This window comes from Battus philenor, unplaced genomic scaffold (assembly GCF_028537555.1).
Source record: "Battus philenor isolate CCGP_79_NKW_IND1 unplaced genomic scaffold, ilBatPhil1.0.hap1 SCAF_11, whole genome shotgun sequence".
Lineage (NCBI taxonomy): Eukaryota > Metazoa > Arthropoda > Insecta > Lepidoptera > Papilionidae > Battus > Battus philenor.
In genome coordinates, this window is record NW_027181673.1 from 9,360,502 (window position 1) to 9,387,128 (window position 26,627).

General features: G+C 31.0%; 1 protein-coding gene across 5 annotated transcripts in view; it reads right to left on the minus strand.

Moving 5' to 3' along the window:
* The window catches only part of ASPP (Ankyrin-repeat, SH3-domain, and Proline-rich-region containing Protein), a 278,253-nt gene that overhangs the window by 77,143 nt on the left and 174,483 nt on the right, over positions 1 to 26,627 (minus strand). Inside the window, exon 1 of one of the 5 annotated variants that reach the window (XM_068772334.1) lies at positions 10,228 to 11,008. The exons of the other annotated variants lie outside the window; for them this stretch is intronic. Within the exon in view, the coding sequence (XP_068628435.1) occupies positions 10,228 to 10,929 (702 nt within the window). The 5' untranslated portion in view covers positions 10,930 to 11,008. Of the gene's footprint in view, positions 1 to 10,227; positions 11,009 to 26,627 lie in introns of those variants that run through there. 5 annotated transcript variants of the gene reach the window in all.

Sequence of the window (26,627 nt, forward strand, 5' to 3'; positions counted from 1 at the left end):
GATTATGCATTACTACTCCATATTTTATATGATTTTTGTTTTAAATAATAGAGGTAAGCGTCGGGCCTAGTTTCTTCGATAGACAACAGTTACGATTGTTAGTTTTCGCTTAATTTTTATACCATAAAATCACAATACGGAAACACTTTGAGTTGATTAATTCGCGTATATAAATTAAGTAATATTACACCACGCAGTGCATCAAGCATAAACTTACTTCGGCTTAACTGAGTTATGAAGTTCATTCCACGCTCGCTACAACGTAATATTTGCTTATTACTGTTTGCAAACTCATTCATGATAAATTATAACTTCAGAAACTATTATCGGTTTATTTTGTATGAATATATAATGTACTCTGGTGTTGCACATAATAATACATAAAATCGCAATCAAGTCGCTAATTTTATTCCACATAATTTTCCAGCGCCTATTTATTAGGTGCATTGAGCGCGCGTTACTTCCGAATACCTGCATGCAATCAACACAAAATTAGTGAACAGCTATATTCATATTTTTGACTAAGTTACTACTGTTAAGTTACAGTCTAGTAGTTAACAACCTTATTTTGAATATGGGTAGTCGTATACAAGCACGATTTGATTTCATTTTTTTGTGTTCATTTTAAAATTAAGCCGATATTAACTGAAAAGGAAAAATTTATGAATCGCTGTTTTTTTTCATAATTTTAGTATAACTTTTCAAAAATAAATATTTGGCAGCTTAATTCTTTATTACTTTTAGTAATTTGAGCAGAGGTAATTATTTTGTATAAAATAAGTCGAAAGAAAAAAAATTGTCAAAACAATAGTTCCTTTTTTTAGATCCCCTAATTGTGCCGGTGTGTGTATTTTAACGCTATTACTTGAGACGACACCACATTGAGTAGTCACATATGCGCATATGTACCGCTCGGTTTGTTTGGATTAATTAAAAAAAATCAACGATGACACGACATATAGTTGTGCAAACTGTTTCATTTTGGGTCAAACAAAAAAAAATAACTGTTGAAACATAAAATTTTTATTTTTTGTCAATAACGACGACTCATGAACACAACCTAGTTGTAAAATACTAGCATGCAAAGGAGCTAACAATAAAGCCTCGTGCTTAGCAAAATTGCGCTCGGCGCGGTATCCGTTCAACCAGTGCGAGGCGTAAATGTTATTTTAGTGGTAATTTCACGTTGTAAACGCCTTTAACGTCCTACAGCTCGTCTCTGCAGAAATTTGTTTGGTTTCTGTGAATGTTGCATAAATTTATACATTTTTTTTTTCAATACTTTTGGCTTTGTATTTAAATTTGTTATTTAAACACAGATCCTATCAAATATGTAATGAAATTTTCTAACATTTTTTTACAATTATTGATTATTTTGTAATTAACTATATTTAGATAATATGGTAGTGGAATGATATGAATATGATATTTTCTTTAGAAAATATAAGGAAGCAGCATATGTCCAACAACGTACTACGGATAAAATGATTATGATGATAATGATATACAAAGCGCTTAAAGTTAAATATAAGTAAGTATTCATCATTTTTAATTTATATTTTTGGATAAATTTCGCTGTAAATCTGCGAATTTAACGCTAGAAGAAGCTATCTCTACTGATAGCCGGGAATAGCAGTAAAACGGGTGTTTAATTTTGCTTTGAAGACAATTTTTACAAAAATATTCATGCCTTTTTCTCAAACGAGTTAATGTAATTTTCAGTTTATAGTAATCTAGAATAATTAATGAGACTTGTTGGTATTCTATGTATATAAATTTCAAAATTACATCACAAGCTGTAAATACACATATAATATTTATTTAATTTTCTAATGTCTAATCAACAATTGCTCAGACTAGTACAAGCAGGCGATATCTATATAAACACAACAAACTTTTACAGGCTACTTCAAAGTACACAAATTGAAAAAAAAATACCTAATCAAGAATTATATTTAATCAGGTGAAAGAGGAAACCGATCCTCGGCAGTATGGGCTATGACGCAAGTTGGAAGAGATAAAAAAAAAATACTAAAGTAAATATTTTCAGACACAAGATATCAATTATTTTTCGTTGTATAAAATTTGCCAACGCTATCAAAGTGCAAGACCACTAATTCATCAACACTTTTCATAATCCTCACTTATCGAAATATTAGCGATGTGCTTGCCCCATGACCTTTATTACCATCATCATCATTTCAGCCTCTGCTGGGCATACGTCTTCTTCATAAATTCCCAAAGAGCCTGAAAGCTGCCTGCATTCAGTTACATAAAAATAAATTCTCAAATAGTATAAAAGTAAACAATTGTTTACTAAGATGTAAATTACTAAACAATCTTAATCGTCCAGAAAACCGTCAGAGTTCCAGTTTCATGCCTAAGACCGTATCCTTATTTATAATGGCGATTAATTAAACCAAGTGATTAAAGTGAGATAAGTAACACCATTTATTATCAAGGAAATTTAAATGACCGAGCGATTTTACCTCCTCAAAGTTAAAAGCACGTATTTTTTTTGTTTGATGTTTTGTCTGAAATTTTTATTATCATAATTCGTGCAACCGGCATTCGTGGACCGGCAAGTGTAGTGTAAGATGTTTACCCATAAGGTAAGGACAGATGACCTTAAGATCATTGGAAAGCTATGGAGGCACATTACTTCCAACGGTCTTATTAGAAATTTATTCGGAAGGGCTGTGACCAACAGTAAGCGTTCGAGAATGATGGATTATTGGTCTTCAAATACGACCTAGTTGATTTAGTATCCCAAATCAGATTAGTTTAAAAATTTTATTATATATTCCTTCTTTTTACAACTTGTGTAAAGGCAGGCTTAATTCTTTGCCAACCACACAAAATGAAAAGACAATTTTCGCATTAAGTATAAATAAGATGTTTACTAAATTAAAACTTAATGTAAAAATTTAAAATAATTTCACAGATCCACCCTTAAAGTGAATATCAACGGTAATTCGTTGATATACACATTAAGGGTGCATCTTTAAGGGTGGATATATAACTAAACAAAATATTGTATTACGGTAACCCATCAAGTTTTTCTTTCTCATAAAAACAAAAGCTTAATTAATAGCAAGCTTTGCGGGCTATAAAAAATTCGATAGGTGTCACCTGAGCGCACAAGGCCGCGACCCGTAAACATCGCACGAACAAAGTCGCCACTAGACACGCGCCCTGCTTTCATTTCATGGCATTTATGAGAGAAATGACTAGCGCCTTCTTAGTAAACGAGCTTTTTTACAGATTGACTGAGAGACCGTTATATAAAAAACTGATGTGCTTAGACTGTTTTCGTTACTTAATAACTTTTTCCTCAAAGAATTGAAAAAGAATCTACTACTATTACTATAGCTAATAACTTTTTTGGAAAGTTCATATCATGTCAGCAGATAGGCGCCGACTGCAAGGCGAAGGCCTCGGAGATCGCTACAACTGCCTGTCTTGCACTACCCGCGATCAGCAACTTCCCGCTTTGAAAAGTTAATATTAGTTAACGAAAATTTTATGCAAAAATATAATATATTCATTTTATTCAATCAATTATAATATATCATCTATAGATTTGTCCTTAAATTCTCGACCATCAATCGAAATAAATAAATAAAAAGTGTTGCAGAAGTCTCTTTCGCAAAGTCTACATTCATATATGTTATATAGAATGGAATCGTTAAACAGCTGAATATAAAGAGGGATAAAATATTAAAAACTTCATTTGTTTAAAAACAATTACCTAAGAAATTTTTCGAAAATGGTATGAGTAGTGGAAAGCTGTCTGCTCCAACTCAACAATAGCTCTGCTTTACGCTCACCACTTCACACTGTATTGTTCAACCTCTTTCCTTTTAACAAATACTGTAAAGATTTTGTTTTCTTCTCGACATATTTTTAATATGTAATATTCAAAACTAAATGGATCTGAGTCAGTGTTTAGTTATATAATAAATTTAATTCGCGTTCCTAACAACAAGTCTCGTTCGTGAATACATCAACAGAAACACGGATGGATTCAATCGCAGTGTCAAATGTACAATTAAGTGATAATAGGTCTATAAGACAAACCATCATGTTTAAATGACTGGGCCTTCACGTAGCACTTCTAATGACTTCTTATTTGCGCTGGTTAGTACGCCGCATAACTTTGTAGTTACATAAAGAAAAAAATCTTAAACGAAAAACTAAACGTTATACCTCTAGTCGATAAGCACAAACTTTATGATAGATTTGCAAGGTTGGGGTGAAATTAAAAACAGCGGAATAGACTGCGTAGTGGAATATTGGCCAGCACGATTCGATCGAATTTTTTAACCTAGTTTATGTTAAGAAAAATAATTTTAGGTATTATAATATATGTCTCCGCCATATAGAAGCAACGACAATTATATTTATTCACGTTAATAATGTTTAATTTACTTAGGACTTCTCAGGATTCAAAACAACCACCAAAATAATATAAACCGCAATCCTCAAACAAGGCTCTAGCTGCCCTGTCAATATCTTTGAATCACACAAATGTGTCACAGAAATGTTCGCACCTTGTAACATAGGTGCGAACATTTCTGTGACACATTGACGTCGGACCGATAACATCGCAGTGACTGACCACTAAATCATAGCAGTTGCTCTGTACATTATTATTAATTTCTAGTATCCGACCACAATTCAGCTAAACTCCGAGCAAAATTTTAAACTCAATAACTGACTGTGGCTGAGCTAAGTATTTCCGATCCACTGTTACATACACAATACGTTGTGACCCGAAATTTAAACTCTGTTCCATAAAGTACTGGCAGGATTTCGACGTAATATAGTTGGAATTTTCACGGTCCAAATTGTATACATTAAATTAAGGCAAAAGAAGGATTTCCTTTTCAAACAAAATTATTTTATCCTAGCCATGTCGCAATATCCTTTTCATACAAAAATTTTATCTGAAGTATGAATATGCAAATATCTGAGATGCTCTCCCACATTTTGTGCAATTAGAAGTAGATGTTTTTCGACTTTTCGAAAATTCGACTAACATCGTACCAGCTTGTAGCGGGTCAAGCGACAACTCTTTTTTTATATTCATTAATATTTATACCTACCAAGGTTTTCAAAATAATTGTTTACCTTCAACAATTACTTCTCAAGAATCAGGTATTTTTAATACAATCATACAATAATCAACTTTCAATTATTACCCGAATTTACAAAGCATATATATATATCTTATATACGTATTAACTCGTCAAAAATCATCCAGTACAAATGTTAATTTTTTGTATAAATACAGACATAATCTTTAATTATTTTGTATAATTATATAATTAATTTTCTTAATAACATCTTCAGTAAATTCAAAACAAAATAAAATGAAGAGTTAGAAATGTCATAATTAGATTTCGGTTCCATCTTTCCGAATTTTCATTCCAATTACAACATTTTCTATTGAAGTTTCTACGATAAACGTAATCAACGTAAATATTGAAGGCCTTTTCTGTCTTATAAAAGGATACTAATTACTTTGCAAATTGGACGAATTTATTTCATAACAATTTTGCTTATAATTGTTAATAAATTGATTAGATACGTTAAATTCTTCTCACACTGACCGTTTTTTAATTTATAAATTGATGACCTATATATATGTATATAGGATATATATATATATATATATATATATATATATATATATACGAGTATATAAATTTAAGTTTTTTTGCACAACTAGGTGTATTTTTTGTCATTGTCATTTTTGTGTATATAAATAAAATATCTGAAAATTATTATACAACCTGTGTCCTAAAAAATCTACTTACTTCGTCAAATGTTTTGGAATTTAAAGGAAAGTTACAAAAATTTATTTTCACAATACGTGATAAATCATTAATGAATAATTGTAAAACACGTTTTTTTTATTTGAACGTGGTTATTGAAATAAAAGTAATAATAGAGCTTAATTTCATACCATACAAATGCCTTAAAAATTAGTAATTTTACATAATAATGTGATGATTTTGTATTAAATTTGTATGGTTCCCCTCAGGGTAAAAGCCTCCGCCAAAGCTTTTCATATTACTCTTTCCTTGGCAACTTGAATTCACACGTGACCGTAGCCACGATCTCGTCAACCCATCTGGCATTAGGTCTGCCTTTTGCTCTGGTACATCATGGTCCCGTTCATTTTAAAACCCTTTGTGTCCACCTGTTATCAGCGAACGTAGCCACGTGATGGCTGTTTCTTACTTTGTCTATTAATTTGATATCCAAGTAGCTTCTCTCCATTCTTCTCTGAGAGGTTTGTATTTTCCCAGTCTTCAGGTCAACGTCCAGGTTTGGCATCTGTAGGTGAGGTATGGTAAAATCTCAGAGTCAGAATCAGTTATTAGTTATCTCAGACAGCGGTAACGTGCGCTAAATAAGTTCTATTGATCGTATTAATCGAGTCACTTTTGGTGCACCACACGTTCCACTATTTCCACAATGTTTTTGAGTATGGACATACAACTACATAAAATTCGAATGTTTTTATGCAGTATTTATATAATTATTCACTATTAACACCTTTTAATCATATTTACTAATGGAAATTTAAAAATAATCACGGAGCTTAGACGAGAGCGACTACTCTGTACAACTACTTTTGGTTATTGAAATACATTTTTTATATTAATAAAAATTCTTTTAAACGAAGGAGGTGAGAATTTAGTAAAGGTTGTCTTTTGAACGGGTGATTAGGAAGATTTTTTCCAGTTAACCTTCAAAAATATTTCTATCGATATTGCCATGTGACCACATTACTTATAATAAAGAGGCACTACCCAAAAGATAAAAACTGCCCTTCTTTTACGAGTGGTACAAAAGAAATGAAGCCTTTGTTGGGCTTATAATCCTAATACAATAATCGACGTATGCTACATTTGGCGGAAAAAGGTTTTTCTCTCAAAAAATATCTATATAATTTTTTTCTGTTATATAAATGATTATTTTATAATAATGCTCTTCTTGAATTAGAATAACTATGTAAATTGTATATTAGATTTAAATTTTAATAGTTTTAATGTAAAAATAAGTATTAAAAAAGCTTATGTACAGTGGTGGCATACAAATAAAGAACTAAGACTTGGGTCGCAGGTCACGGGTTCGATTCCTTGGATATAATCTTATAAAATCGATACTTTGTGCATAAACTGTACAGGATTACCACTGCTCACAACCAAGTTTCCAGAGGATGGGCAGCACCATCCTCTGCGTATCATAATACAGTGGTATTACTCCGATCGCATAAGAGCTGCGAGGCAGGAGATGCTATTGTGTTATTTCGTTGAGAAAGCAGTATATTAAGTTTGTGGAGTGTGATCCAAGAACTAAAAGGGGAGTCTGTTATGACTATTTATCATTGCGTGAGTCTTTTTCATGAATAAATAATATAATGGATTATCAATTAATATGATTTTCCTTAGGAATTTTTTTATTAAAGGAAAAACCCGTTTTCTCTGAGATACGAACTTCCGAGTTTATATTTATAAGAAAGATTAATTAATTCAGATTAAAACGTAGAACCGGACTTGAGATTTATGAGTGGGAGATAACAGTGTTTGTAAGAAAACACTTTACTTGAATATATTTCAGGGCTTTTCGTTCTATCGACCAATTATAGAATTTACTTTAAAAAATTGTCACGAAATCTATTCACAACTAATTGGATAGCGTTACATTTTTAGTTCGTTGTATGAAAACATACCTAATAAAGTTTAGCATAAAATAAAATCATGAAAATACTATAAACAAGAAACATTTGAAAATGAAACGATGTTAAAGAGCATGAATAAAATCAGAACTATCGCATACGAAAAAAAAACAAGGGAGCTAGAAGATGAGAAAATGATCATCAACATAATTATAGGAACTCAGAAAACGAGCTATTGCAATTTATCGGGCTGAGTAAGATTCACAAAAAGCGAAGTGTCCGGAAGACTAACATCCTGGCTAAAAATTTGCGCCAGTGGTTTGGAAAGAATACCGGTTCGCTTTTCAGATAAGCAGCGCCTAAAATTAAGATGACTAATGGTCGCTGACCTGCGGACGATAGCACTTTAATAAGATGCTAATACGTTTATGTTTTTATGAGAAAATTTTTGCTTTTTTACAATTACTCTCGTCATTCTCAACAATACTATATTTATACACGCACCGGCGGGACAGCGATAAAAAAATTCTTAATTGTTAAAAATTAATCCTTGAGAGTAGAGGGAAATTATGAGTCTTGTTGGGGGATATGAATAACAACGCATCTTCGGCACAGATTCATTTAGTAGACGTAGACAGATGCAGTGGCCCGAGCCGAGGCTCACGAGAGAGCCTCGAGCTTTGCCACCCATAAATGAGAGCTAAGCTTAGCACTACCTGCGAACTACAAATGCCATTTGGGCGCCCTGTTAGTCGAATAAAGGATTTTTTTTCGATGTTATTAATAATGTCTGCAGCGATAAAACTATTTTTGTGACATATACATTTTTATTAGACGTCCATAAATTAATTGTACTCTATTTTCAATATAGATATACGTATCCGGTGATGTTTTTATACACGCATACATGAAGGAATAAGAGGTTGCTATTTTGTTACTCGACAACGCTAAGACTAAATCGGTTTAATGTCTTGAATAAGTAAGCAGATATTCTAGCGTAATGTTAGGACGGATTACTTAAGATAACTTCTCACGTTGCGGACGCAGGGTTTTATTTAAAGGCAAGTTATTTTAAAATCGACCGCTTTATCTTATATTTTATAGAACTGATAGACTCCAGGCCGATAATTACCGGATAGAAAGGAATAGATTTGATAAACCTACGCAGTGTCAAGCCTGTATTTAAAGCCTTTAATAGTATTTAGAAACAGAATTACTTCACTATTTATAAATAACATCAGTCATTCAGCCAAGAAGTAATATATTTGCTGAGAATTTATATTAGTAAAAAGGAATATTTATTAATTAATTTACATAAAATATACTGTGTTCACTCGTTATTACATAATATAAATAACCTTTTTTTTACTTTACTTTTTACCTTTATATGTAATTTTAATTATACTAGAACATTTTATGTTATTTTTCCTTCTTAGTTTATTGAACCGATGCCGCCTAAGTAGTATTTCGAAGTTACGCCAGATTTTATTCATTGTAAATCGTCGTTTACAATATATAGGATATACCTTCGAATAAATCCGCGGAACCTGTAACCTAAAGATCCAGTATGCGTCGACGTCGACGTTTAGAGCTTGCCATATTAAGAGTATAACAAAAATCTCAAAAAAAAATGTGGATTTTTAATTATTGATTAAAATAGGTGTTGTTGATATATTATTTATTATTAGCTTGTAATATAGTATTTATTAATAACTTGTTGATATATTACCTATTAAATTTTATTAAAGATCTGAAAATTATCAAATTTCATTTGAGAAAAAAGATTATAGAATCCATTCTATGTAGTCAGTCTTAACCATGGAAATAGTGTCTAACTCTAGATATAATCGTGCAACTTTAAAATGGATTTATTAATCTGTTTTATATTTTATTTGTTTACCAATAGATAGAAATCCGTCTCAGTAACTGTTGTTCTAACCATGGTGTCAGGTGTTAACGTTGTTATCGAAGCAATTTTACAATGTAAACTTGTTTAACGCCCGTTCGCCGCACTGTAACTTCATTACTGTGTCCATTTTCCATGAACGTTTTCGGAAAACAATCCCTCATTTATCATAACACCGTTTAGTACAAAAAGTTCCACAAACGTTTTTAAAGATATTTTTTTAAATAATAAAGATTAACGAATAAGACTACACTCACAAATCATCAAAATAACTTTTATTGGTACTTGTGTCTAGATTTAAATTAACTGACAGTACAAACAATAAAATACAAAGTCGTTCACTGCTGGATATAGGCCACCCCCATGAATTTCTAAAACGACCTTATCACGATCATTTGTTCACCTCATGGTGGACGTCCTTCCCTACGCTGCGATTGAATTTCTAAGATATCTCTGTAATTCATTAACATACAAATTGAAACGAGATTGGAATTCTATTGGGAAGAACTTTCAGTGAAATTATTATTTCTTCGAATATTTTATAAGAAAAATAGATGTAAGCATATGAAAAAAGGACAAATAATTTCAATTAATAACGTTAGAAAATTTTCATATTATTTTGACTTACCTCTTTCTGTTGTATAGCGCCTTCATTATGCTGTTTCAAATCTAACTTTTCATTTTTTGCCATATCCTTGTCATTCATTTGACCTAACAACAATTCATTACTTTGTTTTCTTGTGTGATTAATAACATCTGGTTGATTAAGGTTTATATCATTGTAATTAACATTCTTATTTTGATAACACTCTAAACTTTGGTCTTGGGTCTTATTTTCTGTGCCTTTAATTTTAAAACAAGAAATCATTTTATTATTTTTCTTATTATCATCTTTGTTTTGAAGTTCGGGTGCATTCGGATCATTTTCAACTGTTTTTAGTTCCTTGTTTGTCTTCAGTCTTTTCTTTTTAACGTTCCATTTAGAAGTTGCTGATTTCGATCGGTTGCTGTCGTCGCTGCTGCTTACTCCGTCTAAGCAGATAGGATTGACTAATATCTTAGTGGACTTAGTTTTACGTTCAATCTTTCTTAGATTAAGAAGATTCCCTGACGCGTCCATGAATGATGGTATGGTAGTTAAAGATATTGGAACGTCTTTTGTGTCGACGCTTAAAGTGTTTTTTGATTTAGGTAATAGTTGAATTGCCTTCATAACATCGGCAGTGTTATGACGAAGTTTTGCATTGGTTCCAAGTGGACCCATTGTAATAGGTGGTCCTCCGTTAAAAAGTAAGGCTGTCTCCATTGGTTGACACACACAAGCTAACATTTTCAACTGATCATTTGGAAATACTTAACACTATTATCACATACATAATCTCTGGTGTTATCAGTTCATCACTAAAAATATGACATGGCTGGAAAACTATAAGAAATATTCTTTGTAAAAACAAAAATAAAGAATAATGAAGCGTATCATAAAAAGTATACCTGCGTTACGATAGTACACTGATATTAAATGTTCCCTTTTTTCTAAGGAATTACGGCGCGTTGCTTCTTGCTGAACGAATGTAAGGATCGCCTTAATATACTTACATGTAAAACACTACGTGACTAGATGTTGCGCAACGTAAATAAGATTCTGTAAAATCTTTATAGGGTTTACTTACGCATTAATATTGTATTTATAGTTATTAACGAAATAAACTTGGTGAAACAATTTATATGATTTTCCGTCTTATATTTACATAACAACTCGAATTACATAAAACGTAAGTAGATATGTTCATAGTTTTACTTAAACGTCTAAAAGACAAGGAAACGAATATATTTCCTTTTTACAGACAGTCGCTGATGTTGTTGTTTTGGATTTGTAACCAGTAAAACTATGGTTAGTATAAATATATTACAGATAAAATTAAAAAAATTGTCAAGTATGAGCGCATAAAGTAATATTAATAAAATATAAATATTAAAAATACATTATAATTATAAATTATCCTATGACGTAAAAGATGAGGTTTAAATCAAAAAAGTTAAATGGAATTTAACCTCTGTATCAACTTTTGCAAAGCAATTAAAGTTTTTCTGTGAGGATTTACTGTTTCAAAACATGTACATGTGTCAAGAAGTATTCCTGTAGGGCTGGTTCCTATAAATAAAAACTTGATAATTGTAAATAATACGTACTCTGATTAATATTTTTCATTGGCCGAAAAAATGTCGTCTGTTTTTTTTTTACAAATATTAGCCGAAGTTATTTTGGAATCTGTTATAACTTAAGCTGAAGAAGAGGCAAAAACGAAAATATATATAGGTAACTGTTACTTGAATCTGTTTAAGTCTACTAACGAGTCTTTAATAAAAACTCAATACTAATACATTACTTCTAAATTTCTGGTACATTAATACCAAAACACACAAAGCAATACATTATAATGAATATATGTTATGTAACTGTAATATTTGTTAGAAAAATATAACATCTCAATTAGAAGCATCGAGAGTTATGAGAAAATAATCTTCTTCTAATTAGAAGAGGTTTCATTATTAGACATTTCTTCAACGCGGGTTTATTGTAGCGGATGTAATCAAGCGAGAAAATGTAATAATAAAACGTTAACATTGTCAGTTCTACCCTTTGTAAAGCTAGATCTCTTTTATAATTAAATAAATAAATTATTTTATATTTCGATTACATCTAATGTTTTAACATTTCAGTAATAGGACGTCTAAATAGGCATCCCTTCAATCCAGCAAGCTGGCCGTCAAGTGGATGTCATGCGGCTGAGCTCCTATGTTGTTTTTTTGTCCGTAGTGCACTCTAAAACTTTAAGACAGATTATCTTACGTGCTCACTGGCAAACGGTTACTTTCGTTAGTTTACGCATTTCTTCATTCCTGATTCGATGATTTCGTAGAGAAATCTTGATAATAGCGTCTCCGTCGCTTTTTGAAGGGCTGTCATTTTGCCAATTAAGCCGAGAATGTGACCCCATATTTCAATGCCGTATTTGTTGTATACCTTAATCAAATTATAATCTTTTAGAAGTAGGTAATCTCGCTTCGTCTAACTGGAAAATTAATCCTGGCTAGGCGATATCTTTTATGGACACTACTTTAGTTTGCTTTTCACTTAACTTAATGATATTCTCTTTATGCATGGGGCATTAGACGTACCTTCATGTTTTTCTCAATCCTCATAAATCAGACTTACTTAATTCAGCGAACTGTGATATTTGTCACGGCATTACAGTGTCGATTAAAGCCAAAGAGTTTTTTTGGTAGTTAGTAGCAGTGCCCGGATGTTCAAGAAGAAAAGGTTGCAAATGACGCTTAGCCTAAACCTCTTGTGACCAAGCTCAAGGGCTCCCATGGGAAACCCGACTGGGACTGCTTCATCGTACTAAATTATCGGATTTATGGTTAATATTTGATTGTCTTTTAGAATGTAAACTGCCTAAGCTGGGACAGAGTAAACTATATAAATTGTGAATTTACATGTGTAACAACACGTTATTCACATGTTATATATATATCAAATGCCACTTTCTCAGTACTGTGAACATTGTAATGCTAGAAGACTCCAATTCTATTATTTCTAACAATTCCTTTTGGTACGTTGGTCATTGATACTTTTTAAATTACGGCGATACAAGCGATACCAAGTGTAGTGATTTTTTTTTTTTGCAAAATTTGTAACTTTATAGATTACCGTCGGTCTAATACAGACTATTTAATATTATTATGAAATTTGAAAGCATAAGCGAAATAAAACCATCTATCAATTGGTTATTGATAAAGTGAACTCACATCTAGATAAGAAGTAATTGTTACTTATAAAGCCTCTACACTAAAGTCAGATCTTTCATTGCGTTTCCTATATTGCATCGTTAGCGAACGAGATAACGACTTCAACAGAGCAGCGCATCGCATATGTGAATGACGGGAAAATGTCTTTATGAAATATGGATGGAGGATGATGCACGAGTGTCTATCGAACCCTCTGCCCAATTAGAGCGAGATTTAATTATCAAGCCCGCATTGAGAACTCACTCTGCATTCAACCCTGCTAACCTTGTAACCGCTTCTAACAGCAAAGCGTTAAGGCGTTTCAATTAATTTTCGTTAAGAATCTGAAAATGTAACTATTTAATTTGAAATATTTGTCTTTATATCGACTTTATTCAATTATTTTTTATATTACTTTTTTATATTAAAACTTGTTTTTAAACCAATGTTTACAGATATAACAGTGATAAACTAAGTCAAGTTTAAGAAAGTAACTAACAACCAACAATCCGTATAAATTGCAATCGACGGTTAAGCTCGTGAATTTAAATTATAAGATTTCCAACACGTTTCATTTATGAACTGGAAATTATTAACTTTAATTCTGAAATTGTTGTATAATTGTTAATCAAAGTTTACCTTTTACGTTACGTTTATTATTAAAATAATAATAATTCAAATTTAATTATAGTAGAAGATAAACAAGACAAAATAGATGTTTTCTGATAACTGCGGTCAATTGAGGCATGCCTCGCTTGATATTAGAAGGAAGGAACCGCAGCGTTTAGACATTTATACACAGTATAAATATAAGGAATAACTATGTATTCCTTTATAACTCAAGTACAGACATTTGTACAGCTGTTTATGTTAAATATCTTAATAAAATATTAACGGTGTTCGCTTTTACTAAAAGTACAAGAATTAAGAGTATAAAGGTTGATACTTAGAAGACAAATTTTTAAATACATGACTATTTGAAATATTCAGCAAAAACATGTTTCAACGACCGTCTAAAAATTAAACTCATTGGATCATCAATGTAATAATCCTTAAGTTCGACAATCTTATTTAATCTAACGTTCAATAGAAGACATTCGTTGAACAGTAAAGGTATTTTATCTAAAATCAAGATTCATTACAATTCGTAAAGAAACCAAGTAAAACGGGTACTTTTGTTCAACTATCTTGTTTCTTTCTAGCCATGATCAAGTTGGCGATAATAGTATCTAATAACACGCTAATTGAAATAATTAATTGTACTTTACTGTTTATTGTAAGCACAATGAAGCTTCAACAATAAAATTTAAGAATAATAAGAGCACAAGGTAATATTGATCGATCCCAAAGTGTTTCTGTCAAACTGTAATTTTCTTTCCAAAGTTTTTTAAAGTTCCAGCTCAGTTTCTTACTATATTTAACTATATATTTTTTATTAACTATATAACTACTTACTATATACGTACAACGATAAAATTTGTATTTATTTGCATCACACCTATAAAAAAATGAGTCATGTTACGAATAATGTTAAAGATTAATTTTAATTTTATTATAATTCATGAACGAACGTGGATTAACAGTCCATTTAATTGCACGATTATTTTTTTTTAAAGAGCGAACATGAATTTTATTAAATATATCATTAAAGAATAAACGACATTTTCACCTAAATAGTTCTTCAACTAAAAATCTATGAGATAGAAGTTTTTAAAAAATATGTATAAACATATATGTTGACGATATTTTTGTATTATTAACCAGTACCGCACCGAACGAAATATTCTCATTCATTATAGGGTTGTTGGCAAATTAATTTCATTTTTTCCCGACGGAGGATTTAATTGTATTTTTTTTGATCCCAACTTTACACTTAAGCCACGTCATAATCGTTATTTGTTTTGGGAGGTGATATAGCAAGGCCTTTATCTGAAAAAGTTGATTAGATTTTAGGAAGCAGTTTTTGGTTGGAGCCCTTTCCATATTTATGCAGAACAATAAGCCACATTTTCGTCATATTTTACTTTTTTGACATGATTTACAGAATTAAACTAACCAATGTGTATGGAGAAGATGTGTTGACAATACGCCAGTGCCTGAACTGGTTTGTAAAATGTCGATCCAGCAATTTTGATGTCGAAGGTGCACCACGTTCTGGATGGTCGGTGGGTGGATGGAGGAATGGATGGTCGTCTAATAAAGGCATCAGTTGATACAAACCTGCGAATAACAACATGTGAAATCAACTGTTTATGAGAGGCCTGGGTGCGAAAGAAATTTGAGTCGTCTCATTGACATCTGTGATTCGCTCCTGAAACGTAACGAAAATGGTACATTTTGGAACCGCATCATTGCTGGGAACGAAAAACACAAAGTCAAATGCAAGAGATCAAGGAGCAGAAAAGGTGAACCGGCTCAAAGCGTTTAGAAATCCATCCAAAAAAGGTGATGCTGTCTGTTTGGTCGGATTTTAAAGGAGTAGTTTTTAGCGCTTTTACCGAATAACGCGGCAATTAATTCGGAAGTGCACTGTCATCAGCTGGACCTCGCTTCAACATAAATGGCCAGAATTAATCGACAGAAAAGGTATAGATTACCCAATATAATACGAGACCTCGTACAAGTTTGGTCACTCGCCAAAATCTATTACAGATTGAATCAGATACACTGCCACATCTATCATATTCTCCAGATCTGACACCTTCAGATTGCCTGTTCCGGTCACTGCAAAATGTTTTAGACGGTAAAACCTTTACCTTAAACGAAGACGTCAAAATTCTCCCGGTCTGTGTTTTTGCCAGCAAAGACCAATAATTTCATGTGTGTGAGTGGCGTCGTACTACTTAGTGTGTGGCCAATAGATAATTTAATATAACATTTATTTATTAAATAAAGATCATTTTTCCTTTTTACAAAAAAAAATAGCTTTCCAAACAACCCGCTAAATGTTTTTTCGTCGATTCTTAAATATTGGGAATATCTATTTAGAAGACTTTCACGATATACAAAGTTTAAAAAAAAAAACCAACTTGCTATAACTTACGATATAAGGTTAACCCGCTTTGGTTAAGACCTATTTTCTTGTTTCATTTTTATATATTTATAAAAATAACATTGTTTTAGATAAATCTATTTTTCAAAGCAATATGAAAACTAAAGCATCAATACAACTTAATACCCAATGCCCAAGTAAAAATTAAATTTCCTACTATATATATATATATATATATATAGATAATGTGTGTATATCAAGTTGGTATTACAGTGCTACAGAAACCGCTATACCACCACACCTTAGGAAAGCGCTGGGAGGTAATGGCCGAGGAAAAAGAGCATGATCACCGCCGCCAGCTTGACAGCGGACTGACAAAACGAAGCGGCTGATACTCCCCTCTCGCCATGCGCATACCTAAGACGCGGTACGGCGGTTTCGGTAACGCTATAACGAATGAGACATAGAGAAAGAGAGATAATACAAGAAATGTACAATTTACATTTTCTTCTATTACCTCTGCTCAGCAAATACAACTTAATTTATATTTTAAAATCTAAAACTAAATTTTATTAGTCCATTTATTATGATTGGCTAATGTAAAATAGTATCTATTGGGAATAAGAAGTGAAAATAGACTATTTAATTTACTGTATATATACATAACATAATAAAAAAAATGTAAATATACCTAATATAATAAAAAATAATTACAATCGTAAAAAAATCACGTTTAAAATCATTTCAATTTTATCTGAAAAATATTAAATCTGTGTTTATTAAACTTAATTTAGTTGCCTCATAGAACTCCTAAAACATCTCACAGAACTGCAACTAACTTTTGAGCCGCTCCCAAAAGCCGCAAGCACGACTTCTGTGCTCTTTGACCACTGATACCGATTTCAGCCTAGCCCTAGCCATGACAACATTTTTTTTTCCTTTTTATTTAAAGTATTAGGAAGTTTTCTCTAGTAATATCTGAGTTTTAATATTAGGTTATGTTTTTTGTTTCGTAGTCGTAACGGGCCGTTGTAATATACATCACATGGAATTTTACTGATGTCAAACGATTTTCCTTTGTAACATCACGTTATATTTTGTGCATTTCCTCTATCGCAAAGTAACGTCACAAAAGCAAGACCCCTTTGTGCAATTGTTAGTAATAGTTAGCAAAATTAATATTTGTTTGCAATAAATACGAAATTCATGTAAGTTAACAAATATCAAAGAGAACATATGAACGGCCCTAATGACGAAATCAAAAAAATAAGTTAAATACCTCTTACGCACTGAAATGTTAATACTATCTGTTTTAAGTTCAAAATTCTGTATAACACTACTGTTTTCTAAGTTATGTGACACCTGGTATATATTTTCATTACTCAAAACGCTTTTCATTCTATAAGACAATAGCATTCGCACAATATTCCTTGAAAATTCAAATGCATTCGCATAAATATTATTCATGCTTTCCAAACCAGTCATCAAAGAAAAGAAATGTTCGTAACAACTATCAATGAAATTCTTTTAAGTAATTTAATTTGCAATTTTTTTTCTCTCGAGTGTAGGATACAGTTGTAAAGGTAGAGGACCAACAATAAGAACCGGCGGATAATCAAATCAACACCTTCGCGACGCCACAAATCGAATATCAATAGAGGTATTCGTACGGTTACGAAAGACTCCTTACTTTCGACACTCGACAACGTAAATATATGGCGGCAGAAGAACTCATCTGCCGTTTTATGTAAATTCAATGGATAGGTTTCATTTTTCTCCAACTCGAGTCAAGGAGGAACGGATAAATTTATTTCATTTGAAAAATTTCAACCTCTTGGGATATTCTTTCTTTATTAAATAATATTTACATAATCTATACTTAAATTTTTATAATATTTTAGCGAGAAATTACAGTATTAGTATACAATTGTCTCATAACTCAAAATCAAGAATTTTTTTTTTCGATAATTTTAGAATTTTATTTCCTGTACGGAGTTCTGTTTCTTATTTTATTTTTGTAATTAAAGATATATAACCTATTTTCTACAGTTTTATAAACACAGACCTAAAACTTAATAGAAATTGTTGAGTTTTGAATATTTTGTTGCAAAAGTCAGTCAACCTGTAAACTTGTGGTATATATATTACGTTAAAAGTGGCACATCAATTAATTTGCTTCCTTTATTAATACGAAAACTGGAAGTTACTCGACTACTGTAAAGCGAGCTTGTTAAGAACTATGTCGTATTCCCAAGACGTACAGTCATGAGAGGCCTTGCATTATTCGGGTCTGTTCTCTCGTATTTCTCGGCGACGAATGTCTCTCGTAGTTACAAACTAGATTAACTTAAATTGAAAATGAAATATAATATCTGCTTAGGTGAACGTTATAGATGCGTATTAATTACACGCAGTTGCTATATCTTTAATTGTTAATTCACAATCTTTTTTCTGTTATCGAATATCTATCGATTTTAAATTGCTTAAATTCATTCGGAATTAGGAAAAGTTATGTCTACACTTAATTATTAATACGGTATTATTAAATTTATGAAGCAATTGATTATGAAAGATATATAAAAAGACATCGAATTGTTACGATTTATTTTTATCAATATTACAAATAGACTTTTCGATTATAGCAACGCACTTACGGATACATTGTATTTCTGGGGTCTATATTCAGTTATAATAGTATTCCTGGGATTTATATTCAGTCATAATACTATTCGTGCGGTTTATATTTAGTGATAATAGTATTCATGGGGTCTTTATTTAGTGATAATATTATTCACAGGGTATATATTCATTGGTAGTAGTATTTGTGAGGTCCATATTTAATAACTATATTATTCGTGGGGTCATAAACAAAAATACCGGTTACGAATAAATATCAGTAACAGTGGACATCGAGTATGGAAATTAATCAGTAAATGTAAAATGTGAAAGAAACTTGTTCTCCTATTACTATTGACCATTTGCAATCAATTGCTTTCAAGCCTTGTGATTAAAACACAAATTGTTTATTCAATATAAATTAGGTTTCAAAATGTTTTGCATGTAATTGTATAAATTAATGTTATGCAATCAAGTTCTTTATAATTAAAGCTTGTCTTTAAACCAATGTTTAAAGTGATTACTTTGGTAAACTAAATCCAACTTAAGAAAGTAGTTAACAACCAGCCATCGGTATAAATTGCGATCGATGTTTAATCTTGTGAATTTAAATCAAGAATTGCATTTATAAACTGAGAATTATTAACTTATATTCTAATATTGTTGTAATTTGCTTACCATGATTACATATTATGTAAATTTAGACAAATAATGATTATCAAACTTATATTTTAGTCGGAAATAGATAACAAGAAAGTAAATTATAATTTTTGGTCGCTCCATTTGGGCCGACTATTTAAAGGCAATTAGAGCGAAGGTATAAATCGCCAGACAGCACGATGATTACTTTTTTATTTCACACAGGTTAGTTTTCTTATTGGCGCCTCTTTATCGCTAGAAAATTTTGAAATTAACAGATAACTACGACAGAGACATTACTAATTTCTTTTTATAAATGTCAATAGTTGCTTGGTACAGTTTTAAAAATCTAAATCTATACAACAAATTAACCCTCGTTAAAACATATGCGCTATAACCCTCAAAATCCTTGGAGTTTCATAAAAACAAATGCTTTCATTATACCCAATGCAACAATTAACAATCTATTTTAATATAGGTCACATTAAATTTTCTTCATTAAAACTTTTAAAAATTAGTATATTGTATAAATAATGTAAATAATTGATTGTATAGTTTTCTTCTGACAATTAGTTCGATCAAACATGTAATTAAGGTACAAAAAAATTTCGTTTAAAGAAAACCATTTAATTAATATTTCTAGTGTTCATATTTTTCTGAATTCTGTATTTACTAGTTTGATGTATGAATTTTAAAGATAATTAAATTAAGTGTTTTTCACAGATTTTACTTTTTATTGAAAAGTTAGTCTTAATAGATTGATTAAGATATAAAATCAATCTATTAAAATGAACCAAAAAATCTTTGGAAAAATTTGCTTCCTAATTTTTTTTTACATTCGTTTTTCTACCAAAAGTTACTATAACGTATACGAGTTGCAGACTATAAACAATTTTAAAAGTAAAAATGTTATTATATTTACTATTATATTTGACTAACTTATATTCAATAATTATTTTGTAAATTTTTGCCTATATCGAAAACAATCGTTAAATTTTTAAATATCATTTCATCTTGCCTGTTTATTTTTTCCTGGACAAATTTCTCAAAAATTTCGTTACTTTCATAAAAAGTTGACACTACTCTAAAATATTAAAAAAATACTCTCGAATTCGCAACAAGTACAAATTAATTTAGAACACGGATATGTTTTACCTGGCCAATCCAATACAACATCGTACAAAGTAATGGCTCAATAAATTGTATTTAAACTTACGTAAAATAGCTATGTACGAATAAACTAAATTCAATATGGAGACAAATGTTAACTCAAAGCATGTAGAAAAATAAAAAAAAAATCTTAGTTTCCAGCCATTAAGAACTTAGGTTTTTACAATAAAAACATAACTAGAAAACAAACTTCACTCCGCGGATGGTGCGATGAAAGAACGAGAGTCGCGGGTGCGGAGGAGCCGAACACAACCAACCCCTACAAAGGCTTCGGAGCTACTGAACTGCCGCAGACTTCGGGCGTCGTCCGTCCACACAATGAAACCTCAGATGCACCCCCCGCCCCGAGCCGTTAACACAAAAATGCACATGTTCCGAGCAAAAAAGACCGTGCCGCACAAAAGAATATTAGAGATGCACTCGTAAAATGCCCACTTGAGAAATACTCTGGCGTCTTTGTTAATTCTTTCTCTGTAATGAGCCTGTTAATGGGCGAAGCAAAAAAATTACTTCTAATTTCTTATGCTTTGCTTACCAACACTACACAATTTTTTCCTTTGTTAATAATATCGAGTTAATCAGATTAAAATTCCAAACGAAATAATATTAAAGTGTACTTGCATTAATATAATTCAATAATTCGAGGCATAAGTTCTTAGCGAATTTCGTTCTGATTTATTTATATATAAGTACAAGTTGTTTTTCAACTTTTTAAAAATTTTAAAGTTGTATACAGTGCTTCAAGCATTGAATATTTTTCAATTCAATCGTGGGGAAGACCGAAATAGTTCAATTGGAATAGTTCGTTTGAAGCATTCCACTCCAATACTTGAACGATGCAATGAATAATAAAAGAAAGCTCTATATATTTGAACAAATAGAAAAAGTTTATCTATAATTAATATACAAAGATTATACTTACAAAGAAAAACGTAGTACAAATTCGTCCACAGGGATTCAAACAAATATTAATTATTTATCGATATTTAATTAGTAAATAAATAATTTCATGTATTTTTTATGTAAACTCATAGCACAGATCATTATTAAACAAATATATTTGGAATAGACGCGACAAATTGCAACCGATGTCGTTTCAAACTTCGCGTGCAATCTGAATTCATACGACGTCGAAAACGGAGATAGTGGATTCGAAGGAAAGGAAGTTTTGATTTCTGTTTGCATAATACACTGTACGGCACAAGGTGGCGGTATTTGCTTGCAATTTTTCTTTGTTTACATAACTTCATTCGTGAAATGGTTTGAAGAGTACGACTGGCGTCAATTGTAACCGTGTAACAATAAACGAAGAATGACAAAATTTATTTAGCAATCTTAAAAGATTGCTGTAATATTTAACATATTATGTACTATTGTAAAATTGTTGCCACTAATAATTACGTACCACACAATAATGCGAAAAGAAAGTCTCTCATTCTTTTTGATAGACTGTCTACCGGTAAGGATCCTCAAGACCTGTCAGTCAATTCGCGAAGCAAAGTGAAATACGACCATAACTTCTAATGGAAAGGGTTTGAAATAATTTGATTGGTCGTAATCGCACACTGTAGCTTCTTGTACTTAAGAATGTGCTATTGAGAAAAGGGTGCCCCGAGATAAGGGCTTTATCGATGCATAAAGTATGTTATTATGAAGTTTGTGGGACGCTCTTTTAGGCGCGCCGGGTAAAAAGAGGAATTTGACCTTATTCATCGAGGTATTCGCGGCATCTCTTTATTTACACCTGTCGTAAATTTCATAGCCTTCAGGAGGAATTGAGGTCGAGCGGGGAGATTGTATTAGTCACTAACATAACTGACAATCACAAAGGATTTGTTTTTAAATAAAATTGAATGTAAATTTATTTAAAGACATGATGTGATTATAAACATTAACTTATTTTACATCTTATTATCTATATTTTACATATGATTCATCATACATCTTATTTATAATCAGCCTTTTACTTATGTAATCATTAAGATTAGAGAATTGATTATTACAATATTCATATTACATTACCAGATTTTGAGTGTTTGTCCACTTCATCGAATAAAGATTAAATTACCTGTAAAAGAAAAATGAAAGAAATTAATACAAGAAGTTATAAATATCACAAAAATGTTAGCTCTTCTTAGATTAGAAAACCAGATTAGACGATTCTATTACTTACGAAACTACAGCCCATTTTTTTCTCGTGGTTTACTTTTTTTCACGTTAGATATATTAGGCAAGAGTATATTACTCTACATATCACGGATCTATATAACATATAATTATTTTAATACCTAAGCGAGAAAGCTTACTCGATGTATATTTGACTTGAACCTATTATAACATATTGCAAGAATTTTTTCCTTATAAAGTTCTATATAACAAACCATTTGCGTTCATCAGTGTAAATATAAGATGTTTTTAGGACGTTCCGAAAGATCGCCTGGTATCAATAAGGTCAATCTTCCGTTAAAGGTTATTTTTTTGGACGATAATAAAAGTTATTTTAAATAAAGATACTTGCTTTACGAAAATCACTGTACCGCGCTTTAGGTACACGCGGTTCGAGAAGAGGAGAGTATCGGCCGCTCCATTCCGTCAAGTCGCCGTCAACACTCGTTCCTCCATTTCCTTTGGCGTCTACCTCGCCGCTCGGTAGAGTGGTTTCGGTTAAACTATATCACATAATTTCGTACAATTAAAGTTATCTGCAATCTAATAATTGCTTTGTGGTTATAGTACCGTACGTAGAATGCATAAAACCGAGGTCGGAACCTTGATCTTGGTAGCATAACTAAGTTTTAATAACACCCTGCGTATAAAAGTTTTATGCAATGCGACGATTATCAGATGTGCCTGCGACGACTTTTTTAATAACAGTCATATGGGTTATTTGATATTACTAGGGTTAAAGAGGAGATGTATTAAAGTTTTTATACCTGTCTCACACTGCTGCGCAAATGGAATTTGCAGTTTGCGCGGGTTTGAGTGGTTTACTCTCATGTATTAAGCATCAGATTAATATCTTTTTGTTCTTAAAAAAATACTGCAATATACACTAAATGATAATATGTGTAAAATGTTAATTCTCAGTTTTAAAATACTAAACATAGGAAAATCCGCTAGATAAAAGACTTTCAATTGTTCTTTCGCAATCTTGTGGAGAATTTAATTTAACAAACAAATACAGGCTTTATAACGGTAATCGAAATGAATCAATATCGTATAGCACCCGAGGGAGTATTACACTTTTACTAATATTTTTAATAAGTTAATTTGCGTCTTAAAGTTGCATTATATGTAAATGTGGTTTAAAGACACACGTCGGAAATAGTTGGTCGTAAAGATTCTAGTTCGTACGAGACTAAGTACTTTTAACACACTTCTAAAGTTTTTTTTTCCTTCCTCTTATAATTTTTTGAGTAGTTTTGTACAAAGTATTTAATTACACTATTGTTAGATTTTGTTTTTTTTTTTCTCTGAAAGCTATTCTTCACGTTTATATTAACATAATTTACAATAATCAATTTCCACATAATCACAGACTTACGAATTCAACTCTTAGTTAAATTGTATCTCTGTGTCCATTTCACTATATTGTTACATATATTATTTATTAATATATAAGAATTAAAACACGATAAACACGTCAAGCAAAATTAGCATTATTAGCATGTATTAAATCACTTTATTAAAGGATCTATTTAAAAAAAAAGCAATTTATGTACTTAAGTTAATTTTATATACTAAAAATAAAAAAGTTCTTCTGTTTTATTGAAGACACTATAACATAGAACTTTATTTCTTTAATTGAATAAGTACAGGTGTATATATATTATCTCAATCAATCTCATCTATTGTAGTTGTACCAAGTAACAGTAGATCCTGTATTGAAAAACTGATGTTTATTTAAACGTGGTATTACCTACACGGATACTTCTTGGGTATCAGAAGGACCAAGCGCTGTGAAAACGCAAAGATTTAACTCAACCCTTTTCCTTAACGACGTGCAAATATGGGTATACGAACGATTTGTGGAAATCTGTACTTCTTACTTCGATGTAGGTAATTGTTAGTGAATACATTATCTATTTGTTTATTACGGACAAACTGTTACGCATTAAATATTATGAAAAAATGAGTAAAAGATAATGTAAAAAAAAAAACATTTTAAACGCTGACCACAGATTGTATTCTGTTATTCAAATAAACGTTTCATGTATTCTACAATATTAGTATTAGCACAGAGATTTTAGCAACTTTTTTCGTCTTCTAAATTTAATATATTTATCTCATCAATTACTTTACATATATTATGGCTACATATGTTTCCATGACTAAATTTTTTGTAACCACTTAAACGGTAAAAACTTACACGAGGTTTGCAGCAAAAAGTTTGACAGCGTTCTCACCCTGGGAATCTTTATGTTAGAAACAAACCGTGCACGCACGTTGTAAATTTTTATTTTACATTGGGATATCTTTCACCAATATTACGTACAATGTTACGTAATAATTCGAATCATTATAATTTTTGTTTGGTTAAAAAAAAAACTTTCTTTCATTAACTATTTCATATAGCTAGTAAATTTTTTAAAATCGTAGTATTCGTCTAAAAGACCATTCACAAGCAAAAGAAATATTCACTAGTCATTTATATTTTTTTGAATGGCTCTAACAGTTTTTCTTTTCCTTGATTCAATATTTTTCCTGAGTATTTCATCATTGTACAGAAATAAATTGCCCGGGCACATTCTGGAGCAAATATTTTTTTTCTCAACTTTAATATAAAAGATGTCATTCCAACTAGAATGAATATGTCTTATTTATAAATTATTTATAAATTAACAGAATTTAAATTTGTGCTGTTTTATCACAGATGTCTTTAAAAGATTGATGAATAATCATTAATTAAATGCGATAAGTTCCCTTAATTTAAATTTAGTTAATAGGTCAGTAAGCTTGTAGAATTTTATTTATTTTGTTATAACAAAGAAAATGTTTTTAAGTATTGCACCATAGAAATAAATTTGTTTGTATTGGTACACATTCATTTACATTATAAAGTAAACAAACGAAATATAATAATTTCACAATGAGCTATATAACTTTAACCCGAACGTTGCTAAAAATGGTACAATTTTATAACAGTATCCGTAGTAAATCGTGGGTACAAAGTTTTTACGTCGTCGTCGAAAAAGGTTAGGGAATTTCAGGAATGTCAAAAATCCTTTGTCAAGAGTCTTGATATCCTCCTTTACCCTTATCAGGATTTTTATGGAAAGCAGACGTCTTTGAAACCACTTAAAGCAGCCCAAGATAACTAACGGAGTTAGATACTTAAAGAATATATCGGAGTATTTTAAAAGAATTTACTGCACACTGCACGGTTAATATGTAAGATTGGTCTTCTCGGCGGAAGACACAAATTTCTGTTAAACCGGGCTCCAATTTTTATAGCTACTACAAAGCACATAATTTTTTTTTAATATAAGGAACCAGGGTAAGGTAATAAAGCAGTATTTCTACATAAATTTAATAGAATAACATTTATCACTTTGATAAAAATCAAAATTCGATAAGATCAGACTTTTTCTATCAGTTGCTGATGTATTTTGTCATCGCACATATCCAAAGCAATTGTTTAGCTCATTATTAGTAATCTTGTATACGGAAATATTCCGGCTCCTCCCACAAATAAAAATCTTGCTGAAAGTAAACCGTTTTCATACAATTCCTGACATTGAAAGAATTACGACAGACATTCGCAAAAAAATCAGCCACTATATTTTTTTATCATACTTAGTATGTTTATCTAAATTTGA